Source organism: Pungitius pungitius, chromosome 15 (assembly GCF_949316345.1).
Source record: "Pungitius pungitius chromosome 15, fPunPun2.1, whole genome shotgun sequence".
Lineage (NCBI taxonomy): Eukaryota > Metazoa > Chordata > Actinopteri > Perciformes > Gasterosteidae > Pungitius > Pungitius pungitius.
The window spans coordinates 18,712,130-18,730,774 of NC_084914.1; the positions used below are offsets into that span (position 1 = coordinate 18,712,130).

The 18,645-nt window shown below is 46.4% G+C and overlaps 1 protein-coding gene across 1 annotated transcript; it reads left to right on the forward strand.

Moving 5' to 3' along the window:
• The first annotated feature begins 1,135 nt into the window (after positions 1 to 1,135).
• LOC119209324 (protein Niban 1-like) lies at positions 1,136 to 18,610 on the forward strand. The gene is made up of 14 exons (XM_037458569.2): positions 1,136 to 1,377; positions 11,307 to 11,437; positions 11,608 to 11,745; positions 11,816 to 11,933; positions 12,420 to 12,581; positions 14,356 to 14,471; positions 14,579 to 14,683; positions 14,833 to 14,995; positions 15,125 to 15,300; positions 15,404 to 15,550; positions 15,622 to 15,732; positions 16,009 to 16,116; positions 16,220 to 16,331; positions 16,745 to 18,610. Exons 1-14 carry the CDS (start codon positions 1,323 to 1,325, stop codon positions 17,905 to 17,907), a joined length of 2,805 nt encoding a protein of 934 aa, XP_037314466.2. The 5' UTR covers positions 1,136 to 1,322; the 3' UTR covers positions 17,908 to 18,610.
• Positions 18,611 to 18,645: the final 35 nt, after the last annotated feature.

Genomic DNA, 18,645 nt, shown 5'->3' on the forward strand with positions numbered 1-18,645 from the left:
CAGTCAGAGCTGGTAGATGTGAAAGGGAAGTCTGGGGCCCCCTGCTGGAGCTGTTGCCCCCGCGACCCGACCCCAGATAAGTGGTTGAAGATGGATGGATGGATGGTGTTGTTGTGTTTCTCATTAGAGTACGGCAGTGCTACAAAACCTAGTGCAAAGTGACTACTAACCGCTTCTCATTTCAAATGTCCTCATGATGCTTGCTACCCTTTGGTCAGCTTCCCTCAGGGTCATTCCATGGTTGAGTACATGGTCCACTATGGTCGCTCTGATGTCATCAGTAATTCTATTTCTTCCTCTTCTTACCCTTCCTCTTCCCCCTCCTAGTGCTCCTCTTGCTCCTCCTTGTCCTCTGACTTCACCTCCTTGTCCTTGTCGTCCTCTCCTACTTCTTCACCTCCACATACTCTTCCTCAGCCTCCTCTAATTCTCACTCTTCCTGCTCCCTCCATTGTATTCCACACAGACAGCTCACATGGGGCTTATTTATAGTGCTTAGGCTGGTTGCAAAGTGGACTAATTATCTAAAACAGTGCCAGACAGTTGGCAAAATATTGTAAATAATAACCAAACATGTGTATAGTTTTGCTAGGAATGTGTTGTGCTGTGCAGATAAATACTACTAGAAGTTGTGTCAGTAGTAATAAGAATTGTTCTAATACTAGTTTTAGTATTACTAGCAGTATAAAGTATATAGTAGTAGTGGTGTTGTTATTAATATTAGTAGCAGTAGTGGTGTCAGTTGTGCACATAAAGGCGTTGAACCAGCTGGTCGAGCTACTTCTGCAGAGAAAACTCTCCACAAACCAGCCCAACAGAAAATGGGAGGACTGGATCCAAAAAGTGGAGGTTAAAGGTTTGTTTTGTCATTGTGTAACTGCTCAATCAGTCAAAGGGGGTTTTCTTTCTTTGATTGAGATCCTCTAAAATCCACAGGCTTTACAGACTAACAAGTGGCCTGCACTGCATGGAGAGGCAATAGATGCAGAAAAGCCACGGTGTCAGAGAAAGGAAGTGGTGAGCAAGGCTTACAGAACCACAGCATGATAACACTGTAGTATTCTATTAAGCCTTTATTTGAACCAGCAGATGGCCCCACAAGAGGCTTGTGTCGATAACGAAGTCGCTGCTACATTTGGCTTCGTGTTACCGCCCAGCTCACCACACACTGACTCACACACACCACAGGAAATGAGTGGAGCAAAAGCACCTCGACACATCAGCGCAGCTCCTTCAGCTGGCAGGTTTCCTGTGTCAACGCGTGAGCACGCTCAGATAGCCGACCCGAGTTTTAACACCAGCGGAAGGGAAACACGTACATCATGGGAGCATCTTCTTCTGGTTTGTTGGACGAGGCTAAAAGCAGCAGCATCAAAGGTAAAAAGGAGCCATCGCTTCACATTTCTAAAGTTTGTTCTGTAGGACGGACACTTGCTGTTAGATGTTGGCCAAGACGTAAACAGTAGAAACATTACAACAGGAAGCTGGAAATTAGAAATAAAATAAAATAAAAAATGTGACTTCAAACGAACCTCTGACTTTAAATTGGATAAAATGCCGTGTGATGAGATTGAGACTTGAGTAATTTCTACGTGCACATTCCTAAACGTGTTATCAGTAAAGTCACATCCTGTCACTAACCTCCTACAACGTAATTACTGCCATTTACAACCATTACACCATTATGGCCTGTCTGATCTGTGTGTCAGTGTGCGTGTGTGTGTGTGTGTGTGTGTGTGTGTCAGGCGACACAGGGACCCAAACAACGGCCGATACACTGTAAACAAATGATAAACAACTGATGACTGATCCACATCCAAATGACATGTGATGGGATTTTGTGTGTGTGTGTGTGTGTGTGTGTGTGTGTGTGTGTGTGTGTGTGTGTGTGTGTGTGTGTGTGTGTGTGTGTGTGTGTGTGTGTGTGAGAGAGAGAGATAACTGCTCTCTTCGGTCCTAAGTGTGATGCCGGCCTTTTTATCAGTAAACCAGAATAACGGCTTTGAAATATTGGTGGCTTTGAAATAAAAAGCCTCCCTGCATTGTTCAGTGGGCTGCAGGGTATGTCCTATGGAATGCCGTTTTAGTCAAAATTAAATAAATGAACAAATACACGGTAATGCATAATGACACTGCATTTCATAATAAATAAATGAATAAAAACACGGTAATGCATAATGACACTGCATTTCATAATAAATAAATGAATAAAAACACGGTAATGCATAATGACACTGCATTTCATAATAAATAAATGAATAAAAACACGGTAATGCATAATGGCACCGTAATGCATAATGACACAGTATTTCATTTCACGTTCTTATATGCAAATCAGGGGGCGTGGCTATCTATCACATTCAGAACAGACAACGGAGACGTGTGCAAAAAGGGCTGGCTAAGGCAGTGTTTCTCAACTGGTGGGCCGTTTGTCTAGAGCTGCCGAAGTCGGAACCGCAAGCCCTAGTACTTCCAGAAAACCCTCAATATGTGTCAAAATAGTATCTGCAGATAACCCATGTTGATCGATTTGATCCGCTAATGCTAGCATGCTATCTCGGAGCCCACCGATGTCTTCCATTATGTCAACACTCTCACGTCCCTTAGCCCAGTAGTTCTCAACTTGTCTGGCTTCGGGACCCACCTTTACCCCTTAATGACAAGAGGCGACCCAATTCGATAGGGGGGGGGGGGGGCGGGGGGGGGTGCTTCCGCGTTCGCTAGCGGTGTCGACGGCACACGGCTCCGTCGTCTGTTCTGAATGTAATAGATAGCCACGCCCCCTGATTTGCATATAAGAACGTGAAATGAAATACTGTGTCATTATGCATTACCGTGTATTTGTTCATTTATTTAATTTTGACTAAAACGGCATTCCATAATGTCCTGCATACTGGAGGCCGTGCCATCATGGGTAATAGATCACCTTCTCTCCTATGCAACAACCCAACCTGAGTGGATGCACTAAAGAAGGAATAGGAATTTGTTCTGTGCCTTTAAGCCGTCCCACACGGTGGGAGCAGGGTGTCTCAGGGTGTTGCAGGGTGTCTCAGGGTGTCTCAGGGTGTTTCAGGGTGTCTCAGGGTGTCTCAGGATGTCTCAGGGTGTCTCAGGGTGTCTCAGGGTGTCTCAGGGTGTTTCAGGGTGTCTCAGGGTGTTTCAGGGTGTCTCAGGGTGTCTCAGGGTGTTTCAGGGTGTCTCAGGGTGTTTCAGGGTGTCTCAGGGTGTTTCAGGGTGTTACGTGCCTCGGCCTGCTTGTGGGAGGGGGTGTGTGTGTTTTGATTTTGTTCCCACAGGTGTTCTGACGCACCCACCAGCCAATAATCTCCCCTGCCAGCTCCCACCTGCAGCCACTAATGACCCTCAACCACAGCCAATCAACGGCAGGATGCAGAGGCTTAAAAGGAGGTCGGAGTAGACAAGAAGAAGAGAGCGGTTGGAGAGAGAGAGCGGAAGGACTGTCGGGAAACAACTTTTTGCAACCGAACAATTGTTTTGAGCGGCGTTCAAGTGACATTTCTGTTTGTTTTGGTGTATGTATATATTGGGTCACTTGAACTAGTGAAGGTTAAGTTATTTTTGTTATTCTGCTATCACGTTGTCTGTGCTATTCAGTTTCTTTGTTTTGTTTGTCCCAGGGAAAAGGGGACCGCACAATGGGAGTGTGTAGGTAAGAGACCCTGGGGTTTACATACTACCCGTAGATAAACCTCTGTCTATACACACTAGGTAAGATCTGGGCGGACCACCCACCTGTACTTTTTAGAGAGTTTAACAAACTTGTGTTTAGACTAGGTAGATTTAGGGGTCTTTTTCATTCATTTCTTTGCTTTGGTTCCGCTCAGCCCCTTTTCCCCCACTACCGTATTATAGTTCAAAATAAACCTGGTTTGAACGGTACGGTGTTTTTGGTTGTCCTGATTGTGCGCACACTGTTTTTACTTCACCTCACCCTCCCGGTGACCAGCTCACGTGTGACGGCGAGTTACGGTATCCTCACTTTAGAGGAGGGCGTAACAAATGGGGGCTCGTCCGGGGTCATGGATCTAATACCCGTTACTCTGAGCACGTCATTGGGAACTTGGTGTGGTTGTATGTGTTGGTGCGTTGTTATCCGTCGGTAGTCTGTACATTTAGTGAGTTGTTGGTGTAGTACATTGTTTTCAGTATGGCGACTTCGGCATTGGCCGATTTCTTTGAAGACCCTACTTTTGAAGTGTTGGCTACATTTCGAAAGGTAGAGTTACAGGCTATAGCGGAACACTACGAAATCCCTGTTCCTAAACAAAAGCTTAAAGCTGAGCTTTTGACCCTAGTAACAGAAAGGTTAGCAGAGAGGGGAATTTTGTCCTTGAAAGAGGATGAGAGGGGTGCCTCAGGAGAGGAGTCTGATGGATCCTCTGAAGCAAAAACAAAGGATGGCGTAGAGAAAGACGTTGCTTTCACTCCTGTTACGTTGCCCCGGTTTGACCCTTTGTCTCCTCCTTCAGGTCATTCTAATGGCGCTGCTAGGCTCAAAATGAGGCTGGCCAGGTTGGAGATGGAGCGAATGGAAAAAGAGAGTATTCGACAAAGAGAGTTTGAGTTAGAAATTCGGAAATTGGAAATAGATAAAGAAATTAGAATTCGACAACTGGAGCTAGAGGCTGGCTCCCGTGTGAGTCCGTCTTCTGCTCCGCCTCAGGCTCACTTTGATGTGAGTAAACATATTGCTTTAGTACCGCCATTTAGGGAATCAGAAGTTGATTGTTATTTTTCTGCTTTTGAGCGTGTGGCAGCAGCGCTGCACTGGCCACTCGAGGTGTGGTCACTTCTCTTACAGTGTAAACTGTCCGGGAAGGCCCAAGAAGTTGTTGCTGCTCTCTCCCTGGAAGAGAGTTTAAAATACGACGTTGTAAAAGCTACAGTTCTTCGCGCGTATGAACTAGTTCCCGAAGCATATAGGCAGAGATTTAGGAACCACAAAAAGGCCTTGAATCAAACCTTTGTTGAGTTTGCCAGAGACAAAGAGTCTTTGTTTGATCGCTGGTGTTCAGCCAGCAAAGTTATAGATTTTGCTGGTCTCAGAGAGTTAATTTTGTTGGAAGATTTTAAAAACACTCTACCTGAGCGTCAGGTGGTTCATTTGTGTGACCAAAAGGTGGCAACGTTGGCTCAGGCCGCAGTGTTGGTGGATGAATATACCTTGACACATAAGAGTGCGTTCACGCCACCTCGTTTCGGGGACAGAACATTTGTGCCATCGGTCCCAAGTCCTGCTCGTCCTTCACCAAACCGTTCACCCAGTCCCAAGGATGTGCGGGAGTGTTTTTATTGCCATCAAAAGGGGCATCTGATTGCCACCTGTCCTGTGTTGAGCAACAGAGACAGGCGACTGATGACTTCCAGTAGCAAACCAAAAGGTGTTGGTCTGGTCTGTTCCAGGAGTCACCCGGCGAAAAGCGGTGCATGCTCTGCACTAAGCAAACCAGACAGACTTTACAGCCCATTTTTGTTAAAAGGTTTGGTCTCCTTATCTGGGATGGAAACTGAACAAAGGCCCATCCAAATTTTGAGAGACACTGGAGCTGCACAATCTCTTATTCTTACAGATGCGCTGCCTTGGTCTTCGGAGACGTCTTGTGGTTCACAAGTCTTGCTGCAGGGTATTGAGATGGGGACACTGCCCGTGCCCTTGCATTGGGTCCATTTGACGTCTGACTTAGTTTCAGGACATTTCCGTGTTGGTGTTATGGACACGCTGCCTGTGAAAGGTGTGACTTTGCTGTTGGGCAATGACATAGCAGGTGGAAAGGTGACGCCCTTGTTAGAAGTGTTGGATAAACCTAACCTCAATCCAGAAGATGAGGATCTGTCAAAGAATTTTCCTACTGTGTTTTCGGCCTGTGTGGTTACTCGCGCACAGTCACGACGACTGGATGATGTTATAAGTTTGCCTGAGTCTCTGTTTGACCCAGTAGCTGTGGAGAGTGAGGTTCCGTGTATTCCTCAGGAGCCTGCGCGTTTGAACGAGGTTCACCCTCACAGGGACGTTGTGGATAAGGGGCCCCAATCAAGTGACCTTTTTGTAGGAATCACCCCTGAAACGGTGATTGAACAGCAAAAAGAGGATCACAGTCTTCATACATGTTTTGCCTCTGTGGTGACACCGGAAGAGGTGAAAACTAAGGACACGGCATACTTCTTAGACCAAGGAGTATTAATGAGAAAGTGGACCGGCCATAAGGCAGACAGTGCTTGGAGGGCCGTATTCCAAGTAGTTGTTCCTACCCCGCTTCGGCAGCAGGTGCTGTCTCTAGCTCATGATAACAATTGGTCGGGCCACTTGGGGATAACTAAAACGTTTGACCGTGTTCTGAGACATTCCTTTTGGCCAGGATTGAAGTCCGATGTAGCTAGGTACTGTAAGACATGTCATGTATGTCAATTAACTGGAAAGCCAAACCAGACGATACCTCGAGCTCCTCTCTACCCTATACCTGTGATAGGAGAACCGTTTGAGAGAGTCATAGTGGACTGTGTTGGGCCATTGCCCAAAACCAGGTCTGGTAATCAGTTTTTATTAACTGTAATGTGTTGTGCCACTAGGTATCCAGAGGCTATTCCTCTTCGAAAGATAACTGCTAGGACTGTGATCAAAGCATTGGTCAAGTTCTTTTCGACATTTGGACTTCCTAAAGTGTTGCAAACAGATCAGGGAACCAATTTCCTATCAAAGTTGTTTGCCAAGGTGTTACAGACATTGTCGATATCCCACAATGTATCCAGTGCGTATCATCCGGAGAGCCAAGGTGCCTTGGAACGCTGGCACCAAACACTTAAGTCAATGCTGCGCAAGTACTGTATGGACACCCAGAAAGACTGGGATGAGGGTGTGCCACTTGTCCTGTTTGCCATACGAGAGACCGTGCAGGAGTCCTTGGGCTTCAGTCCTGCTGAGCTTGTGTTTGGCCACACTGTACGTGGACCGTTAAAAGTTTTAAAGGAGCAGATACTGGCTTCTGACTCAGTTGGCTCGGCTGATAAAAACGTGTTGGAGTATGTGAGCCAGATGCGGGAAAGGTTGCATGATGCATGTGCAGTAGCCCAAGAGTCCATGTCTAACTCTCAACAGCGAATGAAACGCCAATATGACCGGAAAGCAGTTAGCCGTGACTGGAAACCAGGGGATCAGGTTTTAGTTCTGTTGCCGATTCCAGGTTCCTCCTTGTCAGCACGTTTTTCTGGTCCATACGTAATTGAAAGGAAAATCAGTGAAACAGACTATGTGGTTAAGACGCCAGACCGGAGACGCTCATCCCGGGTTTGCCATGTTAACATGTTAAAAACGTACCATGTTCGAGAGACCCGTCCCAAGTCCTCAGATAAAGCGGCACAGCCTACTGTCGTGCCTATGGCTTCTGTGGGACTGCATTCAGAGTCTATACCAGAAGAAAACCAGGAGGATGATTTGGTGGTACGCAACACTCTCCAGCAATGTGAACGCTTGTGTAACTCACAACTGTTAAAATCTCTTCACTCCCAGTTGGGACATTTGGATGAAAAAGAAAGAAGGGATGTGGTTGCCTTAATTAATGATTTTCCAAGCCTTTTCAGGGATGTTCCAAGTTGTACATCCGTCTTGGAACATGATGTGAATGTACGGGATGCCGCTCCGATCAAGCAGCATCCCTATCGTGTGAACGCTGTGAAGAGGGCAGCAATGAAACAAGAAGTGAGTTATCTGCTACAACATCAAATGGCTAAACTCAGTATTAGTCCGTGGAGCTCTCCTTGTATTTTGATACCTAAACCTGATGGTACTTTTCGGTTCTGTACTGATTATCGACAAGTGAATGCTGTCACTGTGCCTGACTCATTTCCCTTACCACGTATTGATGACTGCGTCGACACCATAGGTGCTGCGGCGTATGTGACTAAACTTGACTTACTGAAGGGTTATTGGCAGGTGCCTCTAACCTCTCGTGCTTCTGATATTTCCGCTTTTGTCACTGCAGACAACTTCTTACAGTATAATGTAATGGCGTTTGGGATGCGCAACGCCCCGGCCACGTTCCAGAGGCTGGTGAATATTGTACTAGGTGAGGTCCCTAACTGTACTGCCTACTTAGATGATTTAGTCATTCATTCCGCCATGTGGTCTGACCATATCTCCACTTTAACAGACGTGTTTCAGAGGTTGGAGAAAGCATCATTGACCCTAAATTTGGCTAAATGTGACTTTGGAAAGGCTACAGTCACCTACCTAGGCAAAGAAGTTGGACGTGGACAGGTGCGGCCTGTGGCTGCCAAAGTGGAGGCTATCGCTAGCTTTCCTGCCCCTACGACCCGCCGCCAATTACGCCGGTTTTTGGGGATGATTGGGTACTACCGTACCTTTTGTAAGAATTTTTCAACTGTGGTAGCTCCTCTAACCAATTTGCTTAGCCCAAAAATAGCTTTTCAGTGGTCTCCAAAGTGTCAAACTGTTTTGGAGTCAGCTAAAATGTTGCTTTGTAGGGCCCCAGTTCTTGCAGCCCCTAACTTTGAGAAACCATTCAAGTTAGAGGTGGATGCTAGTGCTGTTGGGGCAGGTGCAGTGCTCTTACAAGAAGATGACGACGGAGTGGACCATCCTGTCAGCTTCTTCTCGAGAAAATTCAACCCCTGCCAATCCAGGTACTCTACCATTGAGCAGGAGGCTCTGGCCCTGTTGTTAGCCTTACAGTTTTTTGAGGTATATGTTGGCTCGAGCATATTGCCTGTGCTGGTCTTTACTGACCACAACCCCTTGGTTTTCCTAAACAGGATGTATAACCAGAACCGCCGTCTGATGCGGTGGGCCATAATGGCCCAGGGATATAATTTGCAGATCTGCCATGTAAAGGGCTCCAATAATGTTGTGGCGGATGCTCTGTCCCGCGCATGGTGTTAGGTGGTATGTGTTTTGTTACACAAACTAAGGGTTTGTGTTTTTTTTGGGGTGGGCGTGTTACGTGCCTCGGCCTGCTTGTGGGAGGGGGTGTGTGTGTTTTGATTTTGTTCCCACAGGTGTTCTGACGCACCCACCAGCCAATAATCTCCCCTGCCAGCTCCCACCTGCAGCCACTAATGACCCTCAACCACAGCCAATCAACGGCAGGATGCAGAGGCTTAAAAGGAGGTCGGAGTAGACAAGAAGAAGAGAGCGGTTGGAGAGAGAGAGCGGAAGGACTGTCGGGAAACAACTTTTTGCAACCGAACAATTGTTTTGAGCGGCGTTCAAGTGACATTTCTGTTTGTTTTGGTGTATGTATATATTGGGTCACTTGAACTAGTGAAGGTTAAGTTATTTTTGTTATTCTGCTATCACGTTGTCTGTGCTATTCAGTTTCTTTGTTTTGTTTGTCCCAGGGAAAAGGGGACCGCACAATGGGAGTGTGTAGGTAAGAGACCCTGGGGTTTACATACTACCCGTAGATAAACCTCTGTCTATACACACTAGGTAAGATCTGGGCGGACCACCCACCTGTACTTTTTAGAGAGTTTAACAAACTTGTGTTTAGACTAGGTAGATTTAGGGGTCTTTTTCATTCATTTCTTTGCTTTGGTTCCGCTCAGCCCCTTTTCCCCCACTACCGTATTATAGTTCAAAATAAACCTGGTTTGAACGGTACGGTGTTTTTGGTTGTCCTGATTGTGCGCACACTGTTTTTACTTCACCTCACCCTCCCGGTGACCAGCTCACGTGTGACGGCGAGTTACGGTATCCTCACTTTAGAGGAGGGCGTAACACAGGGTGTCTCAGGGTGTCTCAGGGTGTCTCAGGGTGTCTCAGGGTGTTTCAGGGTGTCTCAGGGTGTCTCAGGGTGTCTCAGGGTGTTTCAGGGTGTTTCAGAGTGTCTCAGGGTGTTTCAGGGTGTCTCAGGGTGTCTCAGGGTGTCTCAGGGACACTTTGAGGAGGACCACGGAGCAGCCGGGGTAGGAACCAACAACCCTCTCTACTCCACGCGCCGCCGTCGCCACGGTCACCAGTGGTTATTCAAACCTTTGTGATATCTGCTGGACTAAAATGTGAAGAGGTCCAGTTAGACAAGCTTTCTAGAAGCAAAGGTCCAGGAGATCATAATGTAATTAGTGTGATTAAATAGGAATGTATCAACATTTGTAATCAATACACGACTTACAAATCAAATGAATTCAGTGTGATTCTAAAACTCTTTTGACAATATTTATTGTCACCTAATAAAGAAATGAACATGTATGTGTGACTGCAAATACAATGTCCTCTCAATTAACTAAATAAAAGTAGGGCTGCATTTAAAAAATAAAACAAAATGTGAATGTTTCAGCATGTTCAAATAAAGTGCTTCAATTCAGAAAAAATAAAATGAAGGGAAGATTGAATTTCCCCTTTTTTGCTTCACATTTGGATTTGATAGTGTCACTAAATTATAAATAAATCTAAACACATTTTAACAATTCTATTAAACAACAGTTTTGTGTGAATGCATGTATATATATATAAATATATACTTTTTTGGTAAGTGGAAGAATTAAGAGATCTAGTTCTTCCTGCGGTTTAGTGCTGCAGTGGGAAGTATGAACAGAAACCTCCACACTCGCTTCCCATTGGTTCCTCTTTTGTCTCTCCGTCTCAATCGTCTTTTTCTCAGACGTCTTTCTTCTCTTCCTACCCTCTTTTTATTTGTAATTTGCTGCTACCTCTCTCGTCTGTCCGCAGTATGGAGACGATATCGTCCTCCCGCCTGGAACGCAAAGACTCGATTGGTCGAGCAGTGTCACGTGGGAGGGTTTTAATGCTATTGGTCCGCCAGTTAGTGCCCGCTGTGCTCTGATGACACTTGTTGCTCCAGGAAAGGTGACACATCAGCTGAACCTGCAAGAGAGTGCGTCAGTGTGGAAGGAAGTTGTCACAAGATCAATTTATGTGGCAATGTTTTCTAAACTCCATATTTAGTCCTGCAACGTATTACACATCACTTGCCTTTTTGAATGTATGGAAAATCATACCTTCACGATTTCCAAAAACCTGCTATACCATCTACCCAAAGCTTTGTTATCAATTAAACAGGCGGTTATGGCAAAAATGTCAGCAAACAGTTGGTTATTGCTCCTCCATGGATGACACGGGGGACATGGAGACATGGTTGTTTCCACCTGATAAATATTCACTCAGATTGGTTTGTCATGTCTTCGCATGAATCACAATCGTTTTCAACATAGACAGCAATCAGACCTCCAGGAATACGTAGACTCTTCAGCAGCATATATAGTTTATATATATGTATATACTGTATATTTAAATGTGTTGTTTGTGCATCCAGGATTTGTCAACAGTTCGTTCGGGAGCTTCAGTGTGTTTTACCATCAGCAGTACTCAGCAGCCTATGTCAGCCACTTACACCAGGAGGTGGAGTCTAAGAAAGAAGGGAGGGGCTTATTGCTCAAACAAAAGGTAGGAGCCACATCAGTCAACCTGTCTGTCAGAATTTGCTCAACGGTTGTCAGAAACACTTTGTTTCACTGTGTGTGTGTGTGTGTGTGTGTGTGTGTGTGTGTGTGTGTGTGTGTGTGTGTGTGTGTGTGTGTGTGTGTGTGTGTGTGTGTGTGTGTGTGTGTGTGTAGCCTCAACCTGCCCTGGAGGAAGTGCTGTACCAAGGGAGTGTGAAGTTCTCCTGCTGGGACGAGCAGGGAAAGAAATGCAGAGAGAGATTCACCGTCCTGAGGAGAGATTACAGAGTGGAGATTCATGAAAACATGGAGGTGAACCTTGGACATTAAAACTTATATAAATATAAATATTCCACTGTTGACCGTGTATTTCCACCTGTAGACCTTCACCAGTGGATGTGCTGCCAAGGTGGTCCTCCAGCCAGCAGGTGGCAGAGTGTTCACCACGGAGAAGGAGTCAAGGGCTCACCTGGAGCAGAACTGTTCTGCAATACTTGATGGTATTTTTATATATTGTTTTACAATATGTTGAAGCTGGTTGAAAATATCTTTATTTTCCGCAGGGTCTATGAAAATATCACATGTGTTCTCACTAGAGAATTGCCATATTTTATATGTATTAAAAACACTGCATTGATCTTTCACTGATTGTTGTCACAAGAAGTACATTGAATGTTACAGATCATGAAATAGAAATGATAGTTGCCACATATTAAGACCCAAAAATATTAAATCTGACTTAAACTACATTCTGGCCACTTCAAACAGAAAAGGACTGAAAACGTATCACATCCAATTTCAGACCAGAGCTGAATTGGTCCCTAAAGTCAAAACTCTGATGTCTCATCTTGACCCATTGATGTGATACTAAACTGGTTAAAGTACATCTCAGCTGCTTTTATTTTGTTGATGCGACTCATTCGTACAGCAGAGAAAAGGACACACCTGTAACAGTGTTGTGTGCGTGCGTCTTTGTGCGTTTCTAGGAGTGAAGGAGGATTCTTCTTTGGCTGCATCAACTCCAGATGTGCCTGCTGTATATCTGCACCTGCCGTACATGGGCTACACCTGCTTCCTGTTCCAACAGGAAGAGGAACGAGATAACTTCCTGTCTGCACTCAAGTCCTGCATTAGACACTGCAACCTGGGTAAAACGCACTTCTATACTTCGCTCTTCACCTGTTTTTGAAAAAAGTAGGATGTTAAAAAGGAATCTATTTCATAATGGCTGATCAGCATAATTGTAATCATGGGGGTATAGTGCTGCATACATTTAACACAATAATAATAACGGCATAATATGAAATGCATGCATGAATGTTGACCAAACTATTAGTTACTATCAGTAAACTGTTGGTCTCTCTGACGGTGATCACCTCTGTTTCAGTTCTTTTGTTGCCTAAACTTTTATTGTGAAACGACATTATACGTTAAAGTAAAGCTGATGTTGTCCAACAACTCTTTGCGCAGCTTCCAGTTGTAAATAAAGTTAGAGCACATTGCACGTGACTCTTAGATGTAACATGTGTCTCAATTTAAGCCGAAGTGGATAAAGTTCCCTGTTTCATACATTTGGAAAGATGTGGTAAAAGTGTTCTAACGGGTCCAATAATCCCCTCAAGAGCTTCTGTAACATCTAAACCTGCTCAAACCCTCACTCATGGCCTCTTTTTGAATTGGTGACTCATGTGGTGTCGGTTGCCTTGGTGACGGATACAAATATTAATGGTGTGAACTTCCTGTGTGGTTAACTAGGATACCAAAGCAAGAAGATATTCTCAGCTGTAACAGGAAACAAATGACTACTGACTTGCAGGAATACAAAGAAAATAGAGTTTTTCTTTCTCCAAGCACTCACTTATTACTTTCTTTAAACAAAAACGATTGGGTTTGATAAGGGGAAGACTAGCATCTCAGGGGGGGGGTCAAGGAGGTTGTTACGGTGGAGATAGGAGGAGAGTTGGTTAAAGATGACAAGAAAGACGGTCAGCCACTTCCCCCCTTGCACGTGTGTGTGTGTGTGTGTGTGTGTGTGTGTGTGTGTGCGTGTGTGTGTGTGCGTGCGTGTGTGCGTGTGTGTGTGTGTGTGTGTGTGCGTGTGTGTGTGTGCGTGCGTGTGTGTGTGTGCGTGTGTGTGTGTGTGTGTGTGTGTGTGTGCGTGCATGGTGAACCGCAAATGTAGTTTAATTTGGACAAAGGCAAGAATATTTAGAAATTGGTTTAAAGTTAACTAAGGTGAAGTTTTCCACTTCAAACCATATTGTTGGTGAACACAATAAGAAGAAGAAGAAGAACTTCACATGTGAGTGACATCAGCCTGTTGGGATTCATGGTGTTAATGACAAGGGAAGTACACTCAGCATCATTCTGTTCCTCAAATACCCCCCATCGACTTATGAGGAATGATGAAATACTGCAATGGAAAAAAACATGTTGACTGTTGAAAATTAGAGATGTGAAACATAAACCCACCGGTCACTGCATGCAATAACTGTAAAGACTGAAGAGTATTTCAGCAGATGATCTGATCATTTACTTCTAATTTGATGATATCATACGAACCGCTGCCCCCGCTTGTGGCCTCCATCCTGACACCAGATGCAATGATGTTACAGCAATTTCCTAAAACATCTGGTCACAGTAGTTTAATCAGAAGTGCATCAAACAAGACGAAATAGTCAGGGACTATTTTTAGTGGCGGATGAATCCATATTTGGTCCCATGGTGATTATTTGGGGCAGCAGGGCGATGTTGGAATGAGACAATTAGAACCAGAGTTTGTGTGCTCTCAGTAATAAATAACTTTTGATTGTCGTGTTCTTTGGGAAACAGTGAATTTCTAAAGTGAAGAGTACATATAACATAAAACACCTATGACATCGCTCTAGTGTGTAGCTATTTGAATTCAAGTCCTTCCTGCAGACCCCTGGTGTGATTCATCCTACGAGAGCCAGGCGTATGTCCGAGCCCTCCGGCTCTACCGGCAGGACAAAGGATGCTATGAATCCTGGGAAATGCTGCTGGGCACTGAGGAGCAGGTCAGCAAACACACACACACACACACACACACACACACACACTACAGCCCTCTGTTTGTCCACGGTTGTCTGTACCCTTTCTAATCAAATTGTGTATTTGTGTATAGGTACTGGCCTCCCAGGTGGTGGAGGAAGTGTTGTCATGGTTACACAGTCAGCTTAAACCACGACTGAAGGGCAAGAAGGCTGAAAGGATACATCAGTGGCTGGCCGTGAGTCACACACACACACACACACCAAAGATCAGTGCACTGAAAGAGAGACGTGTTTGAAATGTGTGGTTTCAAACAGACGTGTGAAAGTTCAGCACATCTTATTGTGTGTTGTTTAATTCTTCTTTTCATTTTGTGTACATGTTCAGACGGTGCGGGCCACCTACCTTTTGGTTCTTGAACAACTCACTGTCAGTCTGGAGGCTCTGAGGGAGGAGTGTCGTCAGACAGCATCAGCCCATCAGGCACTGATCAGGTCCAACCTGGACCAGATAACATCTTCTCACTGCTTCCTGGAGGAAAAGGTCAAAGGTACCAAAGTCCCCCCCCCTTAGTTAGAGACCACAGTGCTTCCTAACCAATACATGCTTCCTGTCTAATCACAACCGTATGGTGGCCCATAGAGTTAAACGTGACTGTGAGTGTGTGTGTGTGTTTCAGCACGTGTCCTCGGAGAAGCAGAGAGCGTATGCAGTGAGTCTGTAGCACCCTTCATGTCCTCCATCCTTGAGGTGCTTACAGAAAGCATAAGTGCTGGGATTCAACAGATGCAGCTCACACTGCAAACACAGATGGACGTCATACACACAAATGGAGGAGCGGAGGACACAAACAAGGTGGGAGGGGCCCCTATGTATGCATGTGTGTGCGTTTTATTAGTGTTTGAACTTGGGCTCATGACTGTGGTTGTGTGTGTGTGTGTGTGTGTGTGTTGTGCAGGCCTTGTCCCCTCTGCACTCCATCAGCCTGGACGCATGCCACAAGCAGGTGGAGAAGCTGCCGGAGAAGCTGGTCGACTTGAAGCATCGCTTTGGACTGAGCAGCACTCAGAGGCTGGTGCACTCTGCACACCTGGAAATGGAGAAGGTAGGAGGCGCAGTTGGAGGCTGGGTGTGGCAAAGTGTGGCATTGATGACACTCCTCGTCGTGTCCCCCAGCTGCTGGACAGTGCTGTGTACACCTTGGAGCTCTTCCTCCAGTCATCGGCCACACTGCAGCCGTCCCAAATCCCCGTCAAGACCAAGAGAGCCAAAGAACGAGTGCTGAAGGTAGGAGAACCAGGCCACTGGTTTGTCTGCATTGTATGGAGTGTCAAAGTGTCATCAGTCAAACAGCAGCGATGCCTCCATCTGTAGCTTCTAGCTTCACTTAGTTACCTGCTGAACACAATCAGTGTGTGTTGTTAGTTGGACATCAAACTAAAATTGAGGCAACCAGTGTGGTGCCAGGTTCCATCTCTGCAGCACTCTGTTAGCGCTGAGCAGGTGAAAAGCATGGCGTGTGTGTGTGTGCGTGTGTGTGTGTGTGTGTGTGTGTGTGAGCAGCAGCTGGACTATGACAGCAGAGTTGTCCAGAGGAGGCTCTACCAGGACGCCCTCCTGGAGATCACTCTGCCTGCTCTCACCAGGAAGATGGACATCAAGTGGCTGAGTGTAGGTCACACACACACACACACACACACACTCTTACACGTCACATTTAGGGTCCATACACACTCGTGCTGATCTACAAGTGGTGCGTGTGCTTTCTGTCCAGGAGCTCCAGCAGTTTGAGCAGTACATTTTCTCAGACTACAGCAGCTTCATTCTGGTCCATAATGTCTATGATGACGTGCTGAGAAAGATCCTCATTAAGGAGATAGAGACAGGTGAGCGCGCACACACACACACACACACACACACACACACACACACACACACACAGTATGACTTTTTTCAGGGTTGTATTTCCTGCTTCTTTGTGTGTTGCCATATTCTTTGTTCCTGCATTCATTCAACATGGAATTAGTGGGTCTCTCAGCCCCTTGTGCAGTTTTCTGAGTATGCAGTGGTGGGGTTAGAGGGCTTAGACCTGGGGGGGTCAAGTCCAACAATACAAATCACAGGACTGTCATACAGGCAGAGAACTGTCCCACGTGTAACATTTCATTCTTCTTATGCCTGAAACACTCACATTTCTGAACTGGGACATAGTCCGGCATAACCCCCCCCAAAGCGCTTTGTGTGTAATTGTCATCATTGGGAGTGACCAACGTGTGGTGCCGTCTCGCCCTGTCCTCAGTGGTCCAGGATGCAGCCCATAAGAACAGCAACAGTCTCTCCTTGGACCCATCGGATCTCAGCTTCAGTCGCTACAGTCTGTTGGGGGAGGAGCCCCCCCGCACTGACCCAGCCAGCCTCGCCGCCGCTACCCAAGACTCCTCCTCCTCCTCCTCCTCCTCCTCCTCAGCAGCTCCCGGCGGAGGTGAACAGCCTGCTCCTGTGGGGGGGGAGGGAGGTCAGACGGTCACAGCTGAGGTTCATCCTCAGAGGGACGCGGATCTTACCGCTGAAGGCCCATCTGCAGAGCTTCTGTGTCCCATCATCGTGGTGACACAAGAGGCGGATGAACCTGCTCCCTGCGTCGAGCCACAACAAGACGTCCGGCTCGGGACTGAATCGCCATTGACGACAGTCGAGCCTCCCGACGAAGACACGGCTCGCTCTGTTATAAAGGATCCAACCCCAACCTCTCCTGACCTTTCACTGTCCTCTCCGTCCTCGCTGCAGGACACAGGCGTTCACACTGAATGTGCCCAACGCGACCCAGTCGACCTCTCAACCCCAGCCGCAGAAACAGGGGACACAACCGTCCCGACACTTCCACCCATGAAAGTGAGCCTGGGGTCGCTGAGCGAGGCCATCGGGTGCCCCTCCACAGCACCTCCTGTGCAGCAGCACACAGACAGAGCGGTCTACCTGACCGGAGGCGTCACGGACAACTGGGAGGTGGAGAGGGTCGAGGCCGGGGACGGGGTGAGTCTTGAGATAATTGAAGACGGAGAAGAAGAGACAAAGGCAGGAGAAAGGAAACGGCAAGGGGACTTGCAGATGGGAGGTGCAGCTCCATCAGAGGTTTGCTCTGAGAAGACCAGCACCTCAACCACAGAGCCGAGAGAGCACGAAGTCACCGCAGATGCAGAGAAAGATGGTGAGCTGGAGACCAAGACAGCTGAGGATGACGAGGAGGGAGGAAGGGAGAAAGAACGTCATGCAGAAAAGGAAGGAATGAAACAGGAGGAGGAGGTCCTCCAACGCCCTGAGCCAATGGAAGAGAGTGGCGAGCAGCCATTGGACAGCGTGGCGCTCATCAGAGGACTTGTGACTGAGATCACTGAAGTGGAGATCATAGTGTGTCCCCCCCCCCAGCAGCAGCCATGCGCCCTGACAGACGAGTTACTGTGACGACCACCTCTAGTTTCTGATGGAATGGGACAGTGAGGGTTAGGTTAGCTCATTACATCATCAGCATCACATTTATATGAATACTTGAAGACTAAAACGTTGTTTCACATACTTGCGTGAGCATTTCAGTTTTATACAGGGTACAAGCTATCTTCTCTTCTGATGTTTACATCTTGCTGTTTTTTTATGCTTGCACTGCAAAATAAAAAAAGCACCCAATAAAATATGTTTCATGATCTTGCATTGGTTAAATTCAATTCATTTTATTTTATAGAGCCCAAAATTGCAAATTACAAATTTGAGGCTTTACAGTCTGCACAGGAAAAAAAGGGAAGAAACCTTAGTGAGAACATCAGAGGAGGATCCCTCTCCCGGGATGGACAGACTGCAATGGATGTCATGTGTACACAATCAACAATGTAAAGGATGTACATTCAGTTCAACATTACGTTAGCCAATTATGACATACTAAAGTCGCAGGTATTTCCTTAGATCGTCACAGATGTACATGAAGGCCTCTGCCTCTGACCCATCCGAAGCAAGTCAATTACAGGGTTTAACTGCAATGAATGAATGTGATCAGCATCAAGGTGTTTGTACTCTTTAAGGAGCAGGACGTGGAGTCCATGGAGACACAGAGCTGGGAGGCTGTTCTGCTCGCATCCAGTATTTCACCAGATATGGAGATGTACAGAGGTACAGAGGAAGCGAGTCCCGGGCGTCAGTGTGTTGATATTA